The sequence below is a fragment of the Antrostomus carolinensis genome, unplaced genomic scaffold, assembly GCF_000700745.2.
Source record: "Antrostomus carolinensis isolate BGI_N321 unplaced genomic scaffold, ASM70074v2 scaffold12419, whole genome shotgun sequence".
Taxonomy (NCBI): Eukaryota; Metazoa; Chordata; class Aves; order Caprimulgiformes; family Caprimulgidae; genus Antrostomus; species Antrostomus carolinensis.
The window spans coordinates 2,097-22,746 of record NW_010336456.1 but is presented as its reverse complement, the minus strand read 5'-3'; the positions used below and the strand labels follow the sequence as shown (position 1 = coordinate 22,746).

Below are 20,650 nucleotides of genomic sequence, written 5' to 3'. Positions count from 1 at the left end.
CGTTCTTCCTCTTCTCCCTTTTTCCAGTGTTCCCGCTTCTCACTGCCTGATCCACGAGGGGTGCGTGGTGGAGCTGCAGGTCCTGGTCCAGCAGCAGGACAGGGATCAATACCAGTAAGTTCCTCACGGTGGAAGCGCAGGTTTGTGGTTCAGGTTTGAACGCTTGGCATTGTTGGGTGGCAGGCTTGCACTTTCCTTCTAGAACTGAAAAGACTCATCCAGCCTTGAGGCCTTTGCTTAGCATGTCTCAAAATGCTTGCTGTTTTTAGTAGTAGTTATATTCAATGATAGAAACCTAAATTATTAGATAATGTTTGTTTCTAACCGCTTAAACTTGAGAAGAAACTTCTTTACAGTGAGGGTGACAGAGCACTGGAACAGGCTGCCCAGGGAGGTTGTGGAGTCTCCTTCTCTGGAGACATTCAAGACCCGCCTGGACGCCTTCCTGTGTGATCTCATCTAAATGTTCCTGCTCTGGCAGGAGGGTTGGACTGGATGATCTTTCAAGGTCCCTTCCAATCCCTGACATTCTGTGATTCTGTGAATTGAACGCAGCTTTGTGGTTAGGTTCATCAAAAGCTCGTGATGGTTTCATCCAATTCACCAATTCTGGTAAAGTTCTTGTGGCAGTGCTCCTTGCCTGCCAGTTTTAAGAAAAGAGCACATCCAAAGTTTTTCTGTTCCTGAGGTCCTTCCAAGATGAGGTAGTCTCTGCAGACTTAACTAAAAGAGTAGTTGTTGCCTTACACCTTGAAGTCATAGGACACTTCTGAGGCTCTGAACAGAGACGATATTTTTGCCGGAGCAGCTACTTTTCATTGCTAAAAATAAAAAACCAAACAAACCAAAACTCTAGCAGTCTTTATCCAGAGAACGGTGCTTTTGTAATAAGCTTTGTTGCCATTGTCAATGGCCTTTTGCTATGCAAATGTCTGGATGTAAAGCGCAGATCAAGAGAACTTGTCTGTGATGTTTTTGGTGCAAAGAACTTTTTAAAGAACGCTTAGGATTTCTTTACTGGCTCCTGCAGTTCAAATCTTGTTTTATTCTTTGGTAGGTTGTTTTACCGGTGCATTAAAAGTAAGTTGAATGGGAAGAAATGGTGTGGAAGTGTCCCATGGCAGGTATGAATGTTTTATTTGTATTATAGTATTGCTTATTCTAGAGTGACTTTTCATTCTGTATACTATAATCACCTCTGAGACTGTAGAATATGTGAGTTTGTATTTTCTAGCTGAAAAGCGTATCAGCCTGCTGCTGTGTTTTAGATTATATCTTTCTTTTACTCCTAAATTGTGTGAAGTAATCACTGTTCTCCAGTCTTAACTCTGGCTGTCCTCTTTTCTTGAGGATGCTACTGTTGGGACTTGATCCCCAAAAAATATTGGAATGGCAAAGAAAGCAGAAAACCAGCAGTTTTGTTTGTTTTCCTTGTAAAATGTTTATCCCGATTCTGTTAAAGTGATAGGAAAGATGGTGTTTGTAGAGAACGAAGTCTTGCTTGAGGTGATCAGATTGTGTGTATAGTTAGCAGGCTTTAATAATATGTACATTAGTTAGTACTTACTCACTTGTGTACATTGCAGGATCCAAAAGCTACCAAAGAAGTGTCAAAAGCCTTAGAATCACAGCCCAACACAGCACCTCTCTTCAATCCCAGCGGCCAAAGAAATCCATTCAAAGTCATAGACAAGAATTGTGAACCATCATCCTGGAATCAAATGAAGCAAGGCAATGGAGAGGAAAGTAAAGCAAAAGGAATAAAAGCAGACAAAGATAGCATGCTGGTGTCACATAAAGAAAAGAAATCGATCTCTGATTCCCCCACGGAGAAAGAACTTCTAGAAGGGCTGAAAACTAAAAAGCAGCAGTCAATGGGAAAAAGGAGTGATCTAGAACTTAAGGAAAGCACATTTTCCGAGTCCAAACTTGGTCTTTCTGAGACCTGGAAAGGAAAAAACACCCTTTTGGAGGAAGAGAAATATGATGGCAGTGACAGGAAATCCAAGCAGTTTTCCGAGTGTGTGGAGAAAGAGCTAGGTCATAAACTCTTTCCACCAAGTCTTGGAAAGCAAAGTACAAGTACCAAGCCTCCAAAGGAGGAACAGCTTGGAGAGAAAAGCTTAAAAAGCTGTGGGGATAAAGAACCAAGAGAGAAAGAATATATTGGCAGAAAGAATGGAGAGAGGAAACCGATGTCTAAAGAAGATGCGACTTCCCCAGCGTTACCACAATCAGCGTTGCAACGTGCCGCCCCAAAGGGAGGAGCAGAGGCAGTGCCACTCAAGACACAAATCAGGCCAGGGCTGGGGCAGCCTGCTAATAAAGTCTCTGGCACTGACAGTGATAAAGTAGGATTTGCTTATTCTTCATCAGGTAAAAGTAAAGCCGAGAAATCAGTTGAGAGTTTGGAGTCAAGAGAGATTCCTTCAGGAGAATCGGGGAAGAGTACGCAGGGGACATTTTTGCCAGGAGCTGCAGCATCACATCACACTGAAGGACCCCAGGACCCTAAAGCTCTTCACAACCATCTTGTAGTCCAGCTGAAGCAGAAAAAGGTCATTTATTGTACCTGTTATTCCCTTTTGTTTGGTTCTGTGTTCAGGGTGACTTCACTTACTCATGACAGGCATCAGAATAGGGTATCCCCTCACAGCAGAAACTCAGAACAGTGGAATGGTTTAGGAAAACCAGGGCAAGGGAAGGAGTTCAGCCTAGACATGCTAGTTGTTTTAGGCCACGTACGAGACAATTTCCTGTAAGGTAATACAACCTTCTGCATTTGGGGGTGCTCAGTTGTGACCTGCCTGAGGTTGTGCCCGTCTTTTACTCAGAAAGTAATTTGCATGAGATGGAACAGTGCACAGCCAGCTTAACCTTTTTAAATAACGGGGCTGTTTCTGATGGTTTCTCTTGGACTTGTGAAGTAAGAGTGATCTAGCCATGAAAGCCCACACTAAGACGAAATAAACTACCTGCCTCTTTGTTTTTGTAATAATTGCCGATAACTATGTTCCATAGTTTTTATTATAAAAACCCCAGTTTGCCTAGAGCTAAGAACAGAACCTCGAAACAGTCAGAACTGTTACTCCTGCTGGTATAGAAAGAAATGTGCAAGTATGTTGAGCGTTGGGTGCTTTGAGAGATGTTAAGATTGTCTAAGTCTCTTTATTATCTGTTCATCCCATTTCATAAAAACAGGGAGGTCCTGTGTCCTTCCATCTCTTCTAAAGTACGTGAATGGTCAATTTATTTTCTACTAAAAGACTATTTAATCACACTGAATGGCACTTAAATACTTCTGGAGATTGTAGAACAATATCAAATTAGAAATTACTGTGGCATAAGATTAATGTTTTTAAACTTCTGACCTGATTGTTCTCTATTGGCAGAGAGTTTGGTAAGCACACTCAGGTTTGGGATTCTTTTTTGTTTTATAGAGTACTTTGGCTACAGTGAATATCCAGCTGCTGCCAGATAAAGGGGAACGGTTATTAAAGCAAGTGCAGGATTTGGAAGCTGCACTCAGTGCCCTTAACATTTCGACAGCAGATACTACTGGAAAAGGTAGAGCTAAAATTTTTTGCCCCAGAACTTTGCAAAAAAGTTTGCCTTACTACAGTTGTTAATATGGAGGGAAAATAGCATAGTTATATATGGCACGTGGTCTGTATAAAGTTTGTCTGTTATGATTCACTGAAGATGATAAGTGTCAGTTGCAAAGTGTGTGTCTGGGAGAGGATGAATGGAACAACTGAAATGTTTCCTCTGAAGTGTGGTGGCTTCCCAAGAGAGTTTCCTCCCATGGTTAGGACCCTGAGCTTGTTCTGTTTCCAGCTTTGGCTACATGATTGAAGCAGGTGTCTCTCTGAGAACTTGCCAGTGAAGTGCTAACGTCCTCCTTTTTGCAGTATGGAACCATATTGCTTATGCATGTTTTGGCTGCTGTGTCTGAATGTTTCAGCTACCAGGTACAAGATAAGCAGCTTCCAGTGTGCCATTCTTGTAAAGTGACTTTGTAATTCTATTAACTAGTATTAATCACCTGGGGAAGAGAGGCATTTTGTTGAGTTATCTGTACGATCACCTCAACAGGAGAGTTACTTTGTGATCTTAATATCAGTTGTGTTGATGGGAAGGTCCAGTTTGACAACTCTGGAAACTGAAAATCACTAGCAAGGATCTCACAGGCCACCACACAACGAGCAGTCACAATGTCTTAGACCATATCTGGTTTTCAGCAAGACAGACCTTTCTAGGAAAGAGAGAAAAGCTCACGAGTTCTTGGCCCGTTCATTCTTGGATGTTTTGATAGTTTTTGTGACCAAAACATTGACAAGAAAGGTGTCTTTAAAAGGAATATATCCTCTGGGAACAGTGTGCAGGACTGACCTTGTGTTTGCACTAATCTGATCACAGTTGCAAAGTTCACTGTGTTGGTATAAACCACACATTGAGGCTTGAGCTGAACTGCATCAGCTGTCACGTAGGAGCAGGCTAGGAGCTTGCACGTTAGCAGCTGCAGTGGCTCAGGTGATATGGTAACCAGCTATCCTTCTGTTAAATCTGTGTGACCACTTAATAATATATTGCAAGCAGACAATTGGGCAAAACGAAGGCCCTTCTCTGGGCTGTGATTCAAGGCTCTGAGGTCCGTTGTGCAACCTTTTCAACCTGTGATTCCTTTCTTCTTAAGGGCAGGATAGCACAAGCAGCAGCTGCCGCGAGGAATCCTTGCCTAACCCATTAGGCAGGCCAGGTGGTACAAAGTTGATAACACAACTACTGCTCCAGGGTCCTACAGCAAAGACCTCTTCAGGCTCCCACAGTCAACCCTCTGCTGCTGCTGCTTTAGGTTTTAGTGAATATTGTGGCCACAGTTTTGGAAGTAAGTACCAAAAGACTTTTTTTCATTAAAGAGAACACTAGTGAGGACTATTTCTGAAATAATCCTGCAACTTGTGGTTGCAAGTGAGAGTACAAAACCTTTTTTGTTACTGTGAACTGCATACTACCCCCCAGGCATCTGTAGCCACTGAGATCAGTCTTTGAGATGATAGATCTGCTTGGGAAAGTTAGCTTTGTAAACACATCTCATGTATAATACTGTATCTTTCCAGTGAACTCTGGTGTGCAGAATCTATATGGAGGAAGAATGACAGAAGACCGAATCAGGGCTGTACACGCTGCCACAAGCGAGGCTATTAATCAGCTTCACAAATCTCTAGAGTCCTGTCCAACAGAGCAGACAGCAGCTGAAGATCCCTCTGGGTTGAAGGTGAGTTGGCAAGGATGGAGTATGTCATGCTGATGAATGAAGTGTAACATCTGGGTGATACCCTAGAGCATCCCATCCTTTCACACTTTGAAGTACTTTGCAGTTTTCTTCCTGCTGGAAGGAGATGCTCTAATTACTTTCCATCCACGAGAGTTGCTTCAGATTGCCAATACTGATGTTCTGCCCTCTTGCTGTGGTGTGTTCACAATATTTAGTGCTTGAATGAAGCAGTAGCGCCTCAAACAAAGCAACCAACTCACAACCACATTTTTGGTACGTGATTAGCAGAACAGAGGTAGGTCTCTAGTGAAGAACAGTCTGAGAACCTTCTTATTGTTCTTTCTTTCCCAGTTAGGTCTCCCAGTAAGCTATAAGGAATAGTCTTATAGAAAAGTGTTGCAGATGATGGAGTTCATGCAACCCAACGGACTCCAGAGTAGTCTGTTCTGATCTGCCAAAGAGCAGCTCTTTATCAGGTGGTGCAGAACCCATAGTTGAGGTTATGTGCAAGGTATTGGAAGGCACCTGTCTCTACAAGATGGTGTGTTGATGTATATTTTGTGTCACTTGTTAGATCCTCTTTGGACCTTTCCACTGCTGGGGAAGGCTATTTAATGGCTTATGATGGTAGTATGTAGTCCCTCTTCCTGTTTTAAGAGTCTGTAGGGGTCTTGGACTTGGTGACAAAAGGGGAAGTGTTCTCAGTCCCTGTCCTAGACAGTGATGCCTGTTGTGAGCAAGGTAGGCTTGGGTGGATTTTCCACCTGAACGAGCTGCCTTTACATTCTCTCGGAGCACTGTGAGGCGCTAGGTTGGTTTGTGCATAAGGCATTAGTGAGACTGATCTGTGGTGCTGCTGACCTCCTGTCTGCAGGATTTGCTTATCTTTTTCCTGTCCATGTGGGAAAACAACAGGTAGGCAAACTCCTTTTAGTAGGATTGTAGTAGGACAGTTCAACTGGATAATTTGGTATAGGAAGCAGAAGTGTCTCAGCTTTGCAAGGTGTTGCCTTCAATTTCTCTGTCTCGCCCTCTCAGGTTCCACTGCTGCCACACCAAAAACAGGCGCTTGCATGGCTGCTCTGGAGAGAGAGTCAGAGGCCGTGTGGAGGAATTCTGGGTAAGCAACAGAACAAGAAAGTGGGTTTTGGCAGGCAGATTTATGTCAGCAGCAGTTTGGCACATAACTTATTGGAGGCCAATAACTAGTTATTTTGTAGGCACGTTGAAGGGACTTGTTTTTCTGTGCCCATTGACTGATTACAGCTACTACTCCATTACTAAATCATACCCTGAAATGGTCATATGTGTATTTTTCTTTCCGAGGCTCCCGAGGGCAATTTCTGTTGCAGTATATACCTCAGTGCAGATCTGAGTTAGCAGGGCTTATTTCTGCAGATCATCACAACTTCTGTCTGTCTTTTTCCAGCGGATGACATGGGCTTGGGGAAGACTCTAACAATGATTGCCCTCATTCTGTCCCAGAAGCAGCTGAAGACAGAGAAGAGAGAGGAGAAGTTAGGAATGTGGCTATCCAAAAACGGTACAGAATTTTTTCCATCATACAGTACATACATTATGATGCAGTGCCATTTGAAATGCCTAAAGCATTATAGGCTGATGGCTCATAAAACAACAGACTCTATCTGTGCTCACTTCTTCTGTAGGAAAATTCCATCGGGCTTACTGTTTACTGCACTCCCCTGTAAGGCCTTTCTCTTGTGTCATTTTTTTCTTCCATTGGATGTGTAGGTTTTCCCAGCTCATTCCTTGATACTGTTTTGGGATTTATATTTTTTTAATTGATTACTTTCCTGAACCAGTTAAAGCCAGCATATGCTGTTTTGAAAAAAGTTTCATAGTTTTTTCAGCATATGCAAATATATGCATATGTCATACATATGCATACTTTTCATAGCATAAAGACTTTAATTAGTTACTACTCACCTCTCTGTGACTAATTTTTTTTTCTTGGGCCCCCCCCCATAAGATTACTTATATCTTGTCCATAGACATATGAGGGATGTTGGAGTTCTTAAAGAGTATTGTTTCTTTGTCCACAACCTGCTACTCTCTCCATCCTCATGGAACTGGTTGGACTAATTTTTCCTGTCTTGCCAAGTTTACTGACTATATGTTTGTTTTTCCTGTACGGTTCAAAACGGTAACATTTCAGTCTTCTAGAACAGGAAAGAAAAAATAATTTGGTACTGTATTTTCAGGAGAGATCAGGGTTTGTTCCTGAATTCTAACCTTTCAGCTTATCCAGAGAAAGTGCACAGATATAAAGCATAACTTTGAGCAGATAGGAAGTGATGTGTTAGTGTTTAAGTGAAGATTTTTCCACACAGAACTAACAGTCCTCAAGAGTGCAGTGTAGAGATTCCGCTTCACAAACTGTGCTCACAGGAGAAGTGAACTAATCTTCTTAAGTGTTGTGACTTTCAAAAAATTCTGTCTTTGTTGTAGTCTAATGTGAAGACATTGAAACCTGTCTGCAATATTTCCCTGCAGATTCCATTATTATCCCTTCCCACAGCACTTTAATCATTTGTCCTGCATCCTTGATCCATCACTGGAAGAAAGAGATTGACAGACGCGTGGGTTGGGGCAAGCTGAGGGTCTATTTGTACCATGGACCAAACAGAGATAAACATGCAGAGGTGTAAGTGATAAACCATAAATATGACTGAGAAAAGTAAAATACCACTTAGCAAGAGATTGTGTATATCAGAGTTGAAATTCGGTGGCTGTAGAATGATGGAAGAACCTGAAGTATGGAAATGTGGAGGATCTAGAAGGTCAGACTGATGCCTGCTGTCAGTGTGTATGTAGCAAAACCTTTATGGCCTGTACCCATGCTGAGTGGTTCTGGTGCAGGCTATTGCTGTTCCTGATAACAAAAAAACCTAAAAAACAACCACAATGCACAAGCATGGAAGAAACTGCCACTGACAATATCTGCAAGCAAGAGATGTTTTAGAGAATTTACCCCTTTTTATCAGCTGTATGTCTAGATCAGAAAATTTTCTACACTACATTTCTACACACTTAAGACCATGCTGAGCAGTATTTCTAGGTCCCAGATTCTAAATAGGGCTCATCTCATGTGATGTGCATTCTGTACAACTGGCTTTTACTGTCATCTTGAGCTTACTGTGTGTACTTCCAGTATCCATAAAATGGGGACAATGTGTCTGAGCTGTGAAGCTAAGTTTTCTGTAAAATTCTGCTTTTCAGCACTTGTAGAACTGTGTTTTTCTTAAACATTCAGCATGAATTTTGTCTGTCTTGCAAAATGAATTCCTCATTTGTTCTTGCTCCTGACTACTACTTTCCCTTTATGCAGGCTCTCTGAATATGATGTTGTTGTCACAACCTACAGCCTTCTCTCCAAGGAGGTTCCCACAAGCAAAGAGGAGGGGGAAGTCCCTGCTGAGGACCATGATGTGGGGGTGAGAAGCCATAGTGTTGAGAGAGGATGGCCTTAATGTTTTGTTCTGAGGTGTTGCAAGCCATTATTGTTTTAAGGAGCACCTTATATATGCTACAGTGAGCAGCAGGTTGAATATTTTTTCCCTTAAGTCCTCTGAGTTTGAACAATAAAAAATAAAGCGAAGAGAGAAAGTGCTGTGAAGTGCAGAAAGAAAAAGGTGAAAAATACTCTCAATAGATGTGTTCTGTAGAAATACAGAATTACAGTGAATACAGTTGAAATGTCTTAGAGTTATTTTAAGAGTGCAGTGATGAATCTCATACTCCTTTTGAGATGTGACTGTGAAGGAACACTAGAATCTCCTGCTTGGTATTCTTTGCTGCTTGAAGCACTAACATCACTTTAAACTACCAGAAACGTGTTGCGCTCAGGCTCTAGGTCAGTCTGAACTGAGACTGAGGCAGCTGCACTCTTGAAGAAACAGCAGTGTATTTGCTAGGCTGTGAAAATAATAAAGTGATTGCTGAATGCTGACTGAAGTTGGCTGCACAGTATAGAGAAAATCCCTTGCTGGTGGATATTCTTGTCTCCTACCTCTGTGTACAGGTCTAGATGTAGCTTTTAGACCAAACAGGCCTTTGAATTTCCTGAAACTTCAAGGTGGCATCTATAAAACTAGAGAGGTCAATAATTATATGTGGTCCTTGGTCCCAGCCTAGCAAAATTGTACTGATATGAAATGCCTCTTGGGAAGAAAGACATGATAAGATGTTAAAAGCAAGAAAAACAGTAAAGGTAGAAATTGTTATTAAGAACAGGCAAACGTTACATTCTTCAGTTTATAACCTTTCATGGAAGCTTTGAAGAGATTATTTTTTTGAGAGCATCTCTTACATGACAGTAAGAGCTCAGATTACTGCTGACTAACATCAGGAAAAGGCTTCTTGCTGGAAAAAATATGTTTGCTTGTGGTTCTTTAGAGACCCTAGCAAGGTTATTGCTCTGGATTATAAATAGTCTGCTTTTTCTTTCAGAGTGGGTCATCTCCCAGTTCCCCTCTGCTCAGGGTAGCTTGGGCTCGAGTTATATTGGATGAAGCTCACAATATTAAAAACCCAAGGGTTCAAACCTCTATAGCTGTGTGCAAACTGAGAGCCAGTGCCAGATGGGCTGTAACCGGGACACCGATACAGAATAACCTACTGGACATGTACTCTCTCCTGAGGTGAGCTGGCTTCACGTGAACACATGGACAGGGCTCCGATTCCAGTAATTCTTTGCTGATGAAGTACTGAAGTTGTTTCTAAGCTTGAGAGGTTTCTAGGATATATGTGGTAGTGAGACTAGTTATAGTAACGCTTCAGGCACTGGATTGCAAAGGCTGAGGCGTTGCGCAAAGCTGACTGTGCGTCTGCTATTGCGTGTAGCTATTCTGTGTCCATAGAGGATAAAGGAGAAATTACTTGAGATCTCCTATGTCTCCAAGATGAGTATCTACAAAAGCAATTTTAATGAACAGAAGTTTTGTGCAGTAATCCCTGTTACTAGCAGGGCAGCCTGGGAGGACCTTGTTAAAGGGTGTTGTGCTACAAGGGTGTTGAAGGAAAGGGTGAAAACTTTGGCTTCTCGCAACAAATTATAAACAGGTTAAACTCTGTGCTCTGCATTGCTGAAGGAGAAAAGATTATGAAGGGTGTTGGAGAACCAGAGAGAATTTAGATTTGAAAGTAATTTTTGATAATTGAAATTAATTTTAAATTAAGAGGTACAGGGTTTTGAAATAACAAATAATTATGCTTTTTGACAAGTGCCTGTGCTTCTTGATGCCCTTCATTTGCTGGTGATGTTTGAGACATAATGAGCTAAGGGGAAGTGATGGGTACAGAGCCAGAAAGCCACACTTCCACTGTGCTAGCGATGGTCAGACTTTTGAGCAAACAAGTTATCAGCGTCACTGCACTGGAAGTGCTTTATTGCTCTAGCAGCTGTGGCTGAACTGAAAATGGTTTGTTTTGGATGGCAAGGAATTTGGTTCTTGTTATTCAGGAGTAACCGAAGAACTTTTCTTCCCTTGGTATGAAGTCTCGTTCCCTTCTGTTGTAGGTTTCTACGTTGCTCTCCTTTTGATGAATACAAAGTGTGGAAGTACCAGGTAGATAACAACACAAAGAAGGGAGGGGAGAGGCTAAGCCTCTTAACCAGGAGCCTCTTACTACGGAGAACTAAGGACCAGCTGGATTCAACTGGCAAGCCCTTGGTAAGAACTTCACCCTCCACAACCAGACAATCACTCCGCTGTTTTTGTTGCAGCAGACAGTCAGTTCTTTTTACATGTGTAAGTTTATTTGAGTGGGGTTTTTTGTCTGCTGTAGTCTCTTGAGCAAGAGGAATGAATGCCTGTGGGATGCTTTGGTTGCCTATCCAGAAAGCAGAAATATTTAATAATTAATTAAACCTTGTAGTTATAAATCACATGCAGATGAGAATATGTCAAGTAATTGCAAGTAGGTGCCCACTTAGTGGAAAGCTAGCCTGGGTCTCTGAGCCAGCCTAGATCACCAAGAATCAAAGCTGCTATGTGTCAAATGGATCTGGTGCACTGGCTTTCTGCATTGCTTTCTACAAATAGTCTGTTAAACTGAGTATTGGGTCACTGATGTCTGTAAGCTTTTAGAAGGTGTGGTTTTGGTGTACTGTCTGATTCTGAATGGGGAACTGAGACGCTACTTTTACAACACAATAAGGGAATCCCTCCATGGCAGTTATGTGGCAGTCAATGCTTAGTTGCTCGTGCCTTTTGCTGTTGGATGATCTGGAATAAAGATTTTTATCTTGAGTGTTAATCAGGGTATTTGGAGTTATGTGGGTATCTCTGTTGTGTCATAATTGCATTAATATGCATAATTTTAATGAAGAAACAAACAGCTGTCTTTTGAAACTTAGAATACTATGTTAAATCTCGGAACATTGGTGTTTGTGATGCTGTATAAGATTTTTGCCTTAGGTACATCTGATCCTGTGTATTTTCACTTCAGGTGTCTCTGCCCGAGCGTAGGACGCAGTTGCATCAGTTAAAACTTTCAGCAGAGGAGCAGTCTGTGTACAATGTGCTCTTTGCTAGATCCAGGTATGAATGTGGGGAAGGGATAGGATATTTTGTGGTTTTCTTACTAGTATGAAAAATCAGAAAGAGAAATCCACTTTAGGTGAGAAGAGCTTTTGGACAAATTCCTGTTCATTTTTCCCCTTTCTGATTATCTGTCAGTCATGTTTGAAAATATATTGCTTGTTCTGGTAATAGTTGAAACTGATACATTCATTTTTTCCCATATGTTTGTGCCTTGTATGAGCTTTGTAATCTAGACTTTTGCTTTATCTCATTGATTTCAAGACTCCAAAGATTTGGAACTGCAACAGTACTTCTTAAATGATGATGTGCCAGCACTTGTAAAGGAGAGAATTTCTCAGCTCTGTCCTCTGATAATTGGCAATTATTCTGGCCTCTCCAGATGGCTGTAATGCAAGCCAGCATCACTTTGTGTTCTCCCAGGGTTTCTTTCAACAGTGTTACTGTAAAGAGCCTTACTTTTAAATATATATTTAAAGATGTCCTTTTGTTATGAAGAGTGTTGTCCATTTGTCCCTGGCTGTTATTATACTCAAGATATTCCAATAAGCAGACTTGTTTCCCAAATTGGATCTTGGTTTTGATCATATTAAAGTTAAACAAAACTGGGGGGTTTTTTGTGATCGTTTTATGACTAAATGATTAATGAAACCTTCCTTATCTTAATGTACCATCAGCTTGCTTGATAAGCTCAGGTCCTTCTTGCCTTTTTTCCTGCTGTAAATTCCCACAGTTTTTGTCTTGTTTTTCCAGGTCAACACTACAATCCTACCTAAAGAGACAAGAGCAGAAAAATGAAGGCAGAGAGTATGCTGGTAGTAACCCATTTGAAAAAGGTTTGGGAAGACCCTCTCCTGAAAACATTTGCAGGAGTGACTCTTAAATGCACGATGAAGGAAGGGGAACAGACCTGGCCGCATGGGGTCAGGACTTAGAAATTCTTTGGAAAATGTTTTGCTGCTCCCCTAATGTTACAAAGAATCTTACCATAATATTCCAAAAGTCTGGTCTCACTGTTGTGGCTCTGGGCAAATCTCTTAAACTCCCTGGGTCTAAAATTGCCTTCTGAAATAAAGGTCTAATTGCTCAGAGAAGAGATGTGAGTATTAGTATATGGTATGTGGTACTCTGATTTGTGTTGTTGTCTTTATTTATTTTAAGTGGGGGTTGATGAGTTCCTGTGTTAAATTAGGTATTTGCTTTCCTGTTGGTTCTTGTTTCTTACTGATTGCACTCTTGCTGGAGGTGACTGGGCAGTGCTTGAAAATGCTTTCCAGAGCTCTTGATGTTTTGTCTTCCTTCCTTGGCAGCTGCACAAGAGTTTGGGCTCAGTCAAAAGGAATTTCTGACAAACTCCCAAAGTGCCTCCCAGGTCTCAAGTACTGTCCATGTCTTGTCCATGTTGCTGAGGCTCCGTCAGTGCTGCTGCCATCTCTCCTTACTGAAAGTGGTAATTGCATTGTATCTTAGTGGTGTGGGGACTTTTTAAAGTTTGTGTAAATTAACAGAGTTTGTAACACTGTTGCATCGCTTAGCTGGGGGTGTATGAACTGAACCATTTCTCGGACTGTGCCTTATAGCCTGAGATGTTTTAGATGGACATACTTCCTACTGAAGAGTTCCCCAGCATGACCTGTGTGGGCAGCTGTGTCTGGAAATGCCTTTATTGAGATTAAAAAGAAAATAGAATTTTAATGGCAAATAAGTTGTCTTGACCTTAACCTGGTGCTTGAAAAGCACAGAAGTGCAGCTTATTTGAGAGGCCTGTGTGTTAGAGAGCTCTGTAAGTGCATTGCCTGAAGTTGCCTTGCATGAAGTAGAGTAATCTTTCCAGAGTCCTTTGCTCTGTCATATAAAGCAGCTGTAGAATAAGTGCAAGTATTAAGGGAACAGGCAGGGATTCATCTTCTGACATCTTTAATCCTACAATTGTTAAATGCTATAGGGGGAATCTGAGGAGACTGGACCTACACTCCCCCTTCTTGGGGCAGAATGAGGGGCCAAAGGGACTGTTGGTCTGACCCAGTAATGTTTCTTAATCATTCTGTCCTCATATTGCATAGCTTCCTTCAAACCCACTGTCAGCAGACATCGTGCAGACTGTGGATCAGTACTCAATTTGATCTCGGGCTTGATTGTGATCCCTTATTATGTTGCTTTCTTTCCTGCAGGCTCTGGACCAAGTTAACTTGAACAGTGAAGGCCTTTCCCTCTCCATTGAGGAACAACTTAGTGCTTTGACCCTGTCTGAGCTCCAGACTCCTGATTCCAAGTCAACAGTCTACCTCAATGGCACAGCTTTTAAAACAGATATATTTGAAATTACCAAGGAGAGCACCAAGGTATTGTGATTGTGGTTTTCTGACCTTCCCTGAGAAGCTTGGATTTCAGCAATTTATTTTTCAATTTGTTAATGAATTGTCACACCTTGATAATTGCAGATCAGTCTAAGTTGGCAATTTAGATGAAGTCAGGAGAGAATATGAATAGTCTGATGAACCCCTTCTGGGAAGGCTCCAATTTATCAGGTCTTGATGGGTACTTTAATAATGCTGTGAGAATCTGACAGTGCTGATAAACTGTCAGTGAAAATCTTGAGCACTTAGTTCACAGAAGTTTCGAAAAGCATGCATATGAGAGCATGGTGCTTGTGAGGAGCTAGAAAAAATGGGATGGCAGCAAGAGGAGATGTAGTAATAACTTGTCTTCTCACAGGAAGGTTGGAATCTATAAAACATGTTTGATTTGATTTCTTAACTCTCTTAAAATATCTTGAAAGTCTGAGCATGGAAGAAATTCTAGTTGAAAAGTTATTTTAATCACTTCCATTTTTAGTGAATAGCCAAGCATGAGCTGGGTTATGACAGCAAGCAGACTAACTTTTTTTTTTTTTAAACCCTGCAGATAGCTCACCTCTTGGCTGAACTGAAAACTATTCAGAGTCACTCAGAGTCTCAGAAAAGGTTAGTAAGCCTATCCTTTTCTTTAGTCATAGTGATTGAGAGAAGCACGTCTCTTGATAGCAGCAGAAATAGTTTAAAGCAATTGAATACAAAATTTCTGGTATGGTAAAATAGTGGCAGTACTGCAGTAGTTGAAATCTGATTGTCAAAAATAATCTAAGACAGGAGAGGGTAGTTTAAGGAGTAGATAAGTGTAAATATAGGGGAATGTGTGAGGAATCTCAGGCCTTGAGGCCCAGACGGACTCTTCTCCAAAAACAGAATTAGGAAGAACTTGGTTGTGCTGAGAAATATTTGCCCTCAGCTCTGCAACCCACCCCAGTAAAAAAGTAGGAGAATGAAATAGTAGTTAAAACTGAACCTGTTTGAGATAAAGGAATACATTGATCAGAGGACTTAAGTGTTGCTGAAGTCCTGCAGCTCTCGTTATGCAAGTTCTGTGTGAGACTGCAGTGTTAGAGAGTTTTCTGCTTGGTTTTGTTCAACAGCGTAGAACGGACTTAGACTTGTGTGTCTACAAAGTAGTTACACTTGTGGTGTTGTGCTGAGGGTGGGTTGGAAGGGGAAGTCCTGTTCTTGGGCAACTCCAGAGTTGTACCAGATGTAGAAAGCTTTTTTTCCAAAATCTTTTCCAAAAAGCATTCCCACCATAGGAGTAAGAACACCAACATTACTTGTGTTCCCTACCAAAAAACTATCAAACGAATTATTGCCTCCCAAACTGTTTAATCCAAAAAGTGGGGCAAGTGAGAGGCCCAGGGCAATCAAAGTTTGGTGTTGCTACTGATTCATCTTGCAGAAAAAGCTCAGAATTGTGATTGGTAGGTGGCAATGTAAAATCCAAAAATAAGAGGCAAAAGTTAGACTTAATTTGTCTGAAATTTATTGGATATTAGCCTTCCACAGCAGGTTGTCCCACTATACCTGTAGATGAATCTATTTCTGAATTGGGAAGGGACTTGACTCCAGTTTGCAGTGGGGAAAAGTGCATGAATCATTGTCTTGTCCTGGGTGAGACATTGCAATAACCAAACTGTTACAGTACACACAGATCTTGTTCTAAACTCCCTTTTCTGTCTCCAGTGTTGTTGTGTCTCAGTGGACAAGTATGTTGAAAGTTGTGGCTGTGCACCTCCAGCGACTGGGGCTGAAGTATGCAACAGTGGATGGCTCTGTCAATCCTAAACAGAGAATGGATGTGGTAGAAGAGTTCAACAACAATCCCAGAGGGCCTCAGGTATGCAGTCAGGGCAGAGAAACAGTTACTAGAGCTGCTATGAGCAGCTGTGTTAGCTGACTTCATGATTCCATTTACCACTTATATTTGGACCTCTAGGTGTTTTTTTTGAAAGAGGTAGCTATAAAAACAGATGTATATCTTATAATGGGCAGGAGCAGCTGCTGAAATGCTCCTTTTGATGTTAACCTGAGATCATCTGACTCTGAAGCTAGTTCAAAGGTTGTTCAAATCTTCAGTGTGTTCAAAGATGTTTTTGCAACAGGGTATTGTAGAAGATATGGGGCCATTTAGCTCTACTCAGCAGATTGGTTGTTTCCAGTTTATGTCACTGTGTTGGGAGATGTCTCTTTGTATCACCTACTTGCCAAGAAACCTGGAAGACTTTCTTACTGTTTTCCAGCACACCAGATACTTTGTGCCAGACTAATCCTTTTGAGAAGAGAGAATGACACAGATGAATGTGCTAATGTTGCTAAAATTAACAAGAGCTTATCTCACCCCAGTATAAAGATAGGAAGATTGGGCTTGGGGTGAGAGAAGTCAGTGTTGCATACTTCCAAAGTAAGGTGACCTCTCAGAGTTCTTTCATTTTTGAGGTGTCTTTTTTTTTTAATAGTGATTAACTACAGTGTTTTGGCTTTCCTAGTTTTTAGTCTGAAATTTTGGCTAAAGCAAGGGAGCCTGCCAGGTGACTAAAGAAGTCTGAGTCCAAATTCACTGTTCATACTGGTACACTTTCATCTGAAGGCTGATGTTTCTGTGACTGAGGGAGGACAGGCTGTCTCCTCTGGGAACGGATCTGTGACTGTAAATGGAGAATGTGATGCATTAGCTTGTTTTCTTTGCTGGATTTCTTGAACAAGCTACTATCTAAAAAAATAGGTATTTGTCCTTCTAGCTTTGAACTTAAACATTTCTGCCAGCTATATAAACAGCTAACTCCTTAACCAAGATCAAGGTAGCATACCATGAAATTGAGTAGTAAATATATATATATATATATATAGCAAGTGTCTGTGTCCTTAACTGAGTTACTTTCCTGCTGTACAAGAAATCTTCTCTAAATTGACCATCTGCTATATCCTGTTTCCTCCCCAGCTACTCATCTTTTTCTAAATACTAGGTTATGTGGAAACAAAGTGAAAGGAGTAGCAGACCATTTCAGTCCAATTGCTTGTGTTTAAGTAATCATTATTGTTAATTAAGGGTTGATGCTGATTGCTCCCAGGCTGATGCAACAGTCTGCCATCAGAGAGGCAGGATTTCAGTCTTTTCTCTAGTCTGTAAAAAATAGGGGTAATACATATGGAATGGTAGGCTGACCTCTCTGAGCCATGTCCAGGCTTCCATGCCTTATCAAGTAGCATCTGGCAAGCTCTCAAATATGTAACAAATGTACACATGTAGTGTAAATGTAATAAACAGATCCTTTATTCAAATTAATATGTGGAGAATAGGAATCGTTCATTTCCTGGAAACAGGCTCCTTAATTGAACCCTCTTTTGCCCTTTGAAGGTAATATTGGTCTCGTTGCTGGCTGGAGGTATTGGCCTGAACTTGACTGGAGGAAACCACCTCTTTCTGCTTGATATGCACTGGTAAAGAGAAACACAGTTCCATCTCTCAGGATATATGCAGGGCATGCTGTTTTTTTCTCACCATGTGTATTGTGACTTCAGATACAACTGGCTTAAGAGGGAAGTGTTTAGCTGAGAGTAAGGGCTAATGACTAGTTGTAGAAAAGTGTTTTTACTAAAGCCTTCTTCCAAGACACTGATTTCTCAATCAAGTGCTCACCACCGTGAAATACGGTTCTGTAGGGGTAAAAAAATAATAGAGGAGGATAACAGCAATCAAAAATAAGCAGGTATGCAGTCTGTATCACAAAAAGGGTACTGAGGACTTTGCAGTCCCTGCCTTAATTTCTTGCAGTAATCAAAATAGTACAGTAATGCCTACAGGGAATTTGTCTTGAAACAAATCGATTGTGTTGAGCATAGCTGATAATCAGGCATAGCTAGTGTACCTTGGGGATTTCCAGGGCTATGAAAACAGGGCATATGAGCTCATAATATTCATATTGTCTCTTACAGTCAGAATCACAATTTTTTTAACTAAACATTGCTCATGGGAACTTGCAAAGAAAAGTAATGTGTTTCAGTACAAAACCAGCTGCCAAACGGCAGCGTTAAAGAGATGTTTCTACAATATGGAAGTTTTGCCAACAAGCATTCCCTCTAACTGTGTCAAACAGAACCATTTCTTACGTAAATATTCTTGAGTGAAGGCCTCTTTCAATGGAGTTTGCCTTCCTGCTTCACTTTCCTCACCAGCTACTCGGCTTTCTGTGAGTACTATTAGCCAGAAATATGGGGCTACATGGAGCAGTGGTCTAACTCACACAGCTGACTTTGTGTGGAGTTACAGTGTACTTCTACCAGGGCCAAAGGAAAATACAGTTGGGTGAATACTGGTGATCAAGCTAGTAAACCTAAGGTAACCTAGGAGCAGTTTTAGTCCTATGGAGGAAGAAAAGATGCTCTGGAGGCAGACAAATTAGGAAAGCACAGAGGCTTTGAAGGAGCAGTTTTAGTCCTATGGAGGAAGAAAACAAGATGCTCTGGAGGCAGACAAAGTAGGCAAGCACAGAGGCTTTGGTATTTCAGTTATTCCTGAACATAAGCTCTTAAGGTCTTTTTTCCTTTTTTTTTTTTTTTTTTTCTAATCTCCCTTCCTCACAGGAATCCTGCTCTCGAGGACCAGGCATGTGACCGCATTTACCGAGTGGGGCAGCAGAAGGATGTTGTGATACACAGGTCAGGCTATTCCTTAGCAGTAAATGAGGCTGTTGCTGCTCGTGTACTGTCTGGCTTTAGCTGGAGAGACAAGGCCTTGGTTTGAGGCTTGTTTCTTTACTTAGAGCCAGGCACAAGGTCTGATCGTGGGATTGAGATAAAGACACCACATGAAAATGTTTCGGTGTGACACTTGCCTGCATGTTGCTGTCCTGATAGCTAGCAGTGGTTTATTGGTTTTCAACCAGTGGTTTAATGGGAATGTCCTGTTATCTGAATGTTCTCTGAATTCCTGAGAACAATTCAGGCACTAAGCCATTTCTCTTCTCTTATTGAGTGGAGATTTTTCACCGTGCTCCCTAAGCCTGGATCTTTCTAATATCACTAACATAAACATATAGAGCACTTCTAATAAGTGTCAAAGTTGGCTTTTAGAAAAAGCATTGTAACTGTAAGTACTAGGAGGCTAGCTTAGTTATTGTAAATGCACAGCAAATTCAAAGCAACTGGAATCTAAAACGCTATTTTGTGTACGATGCTTTTTAGTATAAGAGGTGCCATCAGTTTTCAAGCAATCATTACAGGATTTTGTTACAGAATTACTATTGCTTCAGATGACCAAAGATGAGGCCTAAAGTGCATCAGACCTTTATTTTAAATGTTATAATACCTGGATACGAGAACAGCTCTTTTCTGTGCACAGGTATATTTTGTCAGTCACATGATAGGCTGTTAATTTTTAAGTGAGATGAGTCTTTGGAAATTTACTGGAGAAATGCTTATATAGTGGTTGACACTTTTTCCTAGCAGTTGAGATGATGTGGCTTTGGTTTTTTTAGGTTTGTCTGTGAAGGAACGGTAGAAGAAAAGATCGTACAACTCCAAAGGAGGAAGAAAGTTCTTGCCCAGCAGGTGCTGTCAGGCAAAGGGGAGGCCTCCTCTAAGCTCACGCTGGCTGACCTCAAAATTCTCTTTGGCATCTAATTACCCTTTACGGTACAGAATGGAAAGTTATTTTATGCCTAGAAGTAACTGTGCAGACTTCAACAAAGGACTGCTGTTTTACAGTGGTCATTTATTTTAAACAAATAACTACATTTTTGTAACTGTTCTAGGAAGAAAATTTACCAACTTCAGGAATTTGTTTTAATACTAAAATTAGATCATGTATCCAGAGGCAAATAAAGTTAAAAATTAAGCTGTTGTTTAAAACACTTTTGAGTAAATATTAAACACAAACATTTGCTTGTTTCTTGGATTCCTACATTTATGCTTTTTGGTTAGAAGACTTTCTTTCCTCTTCAGGACAGGAGAAGCACAGGTATAAGTGAAACAAGAACAAGAGAGACAAGTGTGAGGTAGGAAAGTTCAGAGGTTGAATGTTGAGGTTGGGTGGGCATGAAGGAAGAAAAAGAAGTATTTTGAGCACAATACTAAAAAAGACTATATAAACTTTAGAATGTATAAGTAAAGAAAAAAAGGAAAGTTTTAGAGGAATACTTCATTTTCTCTTATGCTTCTTAGGAGGACTTTTTGTATCTAAGTACCCTGCTCAAATATTTATTCAAGCAGAGAAGTAGATTTCTGTTATGTTCCTGTGAAACAGAACCAGAATTCTTGATGTGGAGTTCTCTTACGAGTATTAAATAGTGTAAGGTGGGGCAAACCTTTTAATGTGACTTTATTATTCCTTAAAGGTGCTCCCATTTTTTAATAGTAGATGAGTTGCAAGTCTTTGATTAATGGTTTGTATTCTCTCTTCTATCAAAAATGGTATGTGCTGGTCAGTAAAGTTTTTAGGCAAATGTTCT

General features: G+C 40.9%; 1 protein-coding gene across 1 annotated transcript; it reads left to right on the top strand.

Moving 5' to 3' along the window:
• Positions 1-22: 22 nt before the first annotated feature.
• TTF2 (transcription termination factor 2) lies at positions 23-20,010 on the top strand (the record flags this gene model as incomplete). Its single annotated transcript, XM_010174862.2, has 21 exons — positions 23-114; positions 1,058-1,124; positions 1,587-2,558; positions 3,441-3,567; positions 4,697-4,888; positions 5,121-5,278; positions 6,317-6,398; positions 6,708-6,821; positions 7,793-7,943; positions 8,628-8,733; positions 9,749-9,939; positions 10,818-10,971; positions 11,750-11,841; positions 12,595-12,677; positions 13,152-13,291; positions 14,013-14,183; positions 14,746-14,804; positions 15,888-16,041; positions 17,560-17,642; positions 18,786-18,860; positions 19,679-20,010. Coding segments are annotated over 21 exons (3,408 nt in total), but the record flags the coding sequence as incomplete, so codon positions are not given.
• Positions 20,011-20,650: the final 640 nt, after the last annotated feature.